The sequence below is a fragment of the Etheostoma cragini genome, chromosome 20 (assembly GCF_013103735.1).
Source record: "Etheostoma cragini isolate CJK2018 chromosome 20, CSU_Ecrag_1.0, whole genome shotgun sequence".
Lineage (NCBI taxonomy): Eukaryota > Metazoa > Chordata > Actinopteri > Perciformes > Percidae > Etheostoma > Etheostoma cragini.
Genome location: NC_048426.1, coordinates 15,964,425 through 15,965,217, shown reverse-complemented (window position 1 = coordinate 15,965,217; position 793 = coordinate 15,964,425). Strand labels below are relative to the sequence as shown.

The window sequence follows — 793 nt, the reverse complement described above, 5'->3', positions numbered from 1 at the left end:
GATAAAGACCACGCTTCTGTATCTCCGCTACACGACTGGGCTTCTCCCTGTTACCCCACCGCCACACCGTCCGCAGTTTGCTCCAGCCCACCGATGCTGACACACTCCTCCTCCGGGCGGTGAGCGGGGCTCGAGCACAGGGGCTTGAGTGACACATGCTGCGCTAGTCTGCCCGCTGTATGGCCGTGGATTAGCTATATGCTAATATCGACAGGAGAGAGGAGCCAGCGAAGGCTTCCCGAGTCGGAACAGGCTCATTTGCAGCCATGGCTGAAGGTGGAGAAGGAGAGGATGAAATTCAGTTCCTCAGAACTGTAAGTAACGTTACATTTCTTTCCGCTTGTAATTTAAGCGCTTCTCTGGTGACTGTGGAAATACGCGTAGCCCTTTTTCATGGTAGCCTACCTTCATTGTGGGATTATTACTGTCGATTGCCTGCCACTTTGCTTTTCTCCCAGATGCCATTGCATCCTGTAGGCTTTGATAACTCGCTGCCTCTTTGCAGATGTTAGAGGCGATGATAGTGCTCTATTGTTTTTGCGCATCGCTCACTGACAGCTGTTGTCTTTTCTGCAATCTCTTTCTCAAGAAGTTGACAGCACTATTTCCTATGTAGAACTTACATATGCACCTTGCTGCACCGTTGTAATCATACTTGTTTACAGTTTGACAGGTTGACGGTACAAACACAGGTATTTAACTTAGTCTTTAAATAACTATGGAGTAAGAACACTATCAAAAAGATGTATGCGTAACTTTATGTATTCATATTCATATTTTTACATTCATATTC

General features: G+C 46.4%; 1 protein-coding gene across 11 annotated transcripts in view; it reads left to right on the top strand.

Annotated features, from left to right (window-relative positions):
* The window catches only part of LOC117935927 (ryanodine receptor 3-like), a 103,798-nt gene continuing 103,005 nt past the window's right edge, over positions 1-793 (top strand). For all 11 annotated transcript variants that reach the window (XM_034858565.1, XM_034858563.1, XM_034858562.1 and 8 more), the window contains exon 1: positions 1-314. In XM_034858565.1, coding sequence (XP_034714456.1) covers positions 267-314 — 48 coding nt within the window. In that variant the 5' untranslated portion in view covers positions 1-266. The remainder of the gene's footprint in view (positions 315-793) is intronic.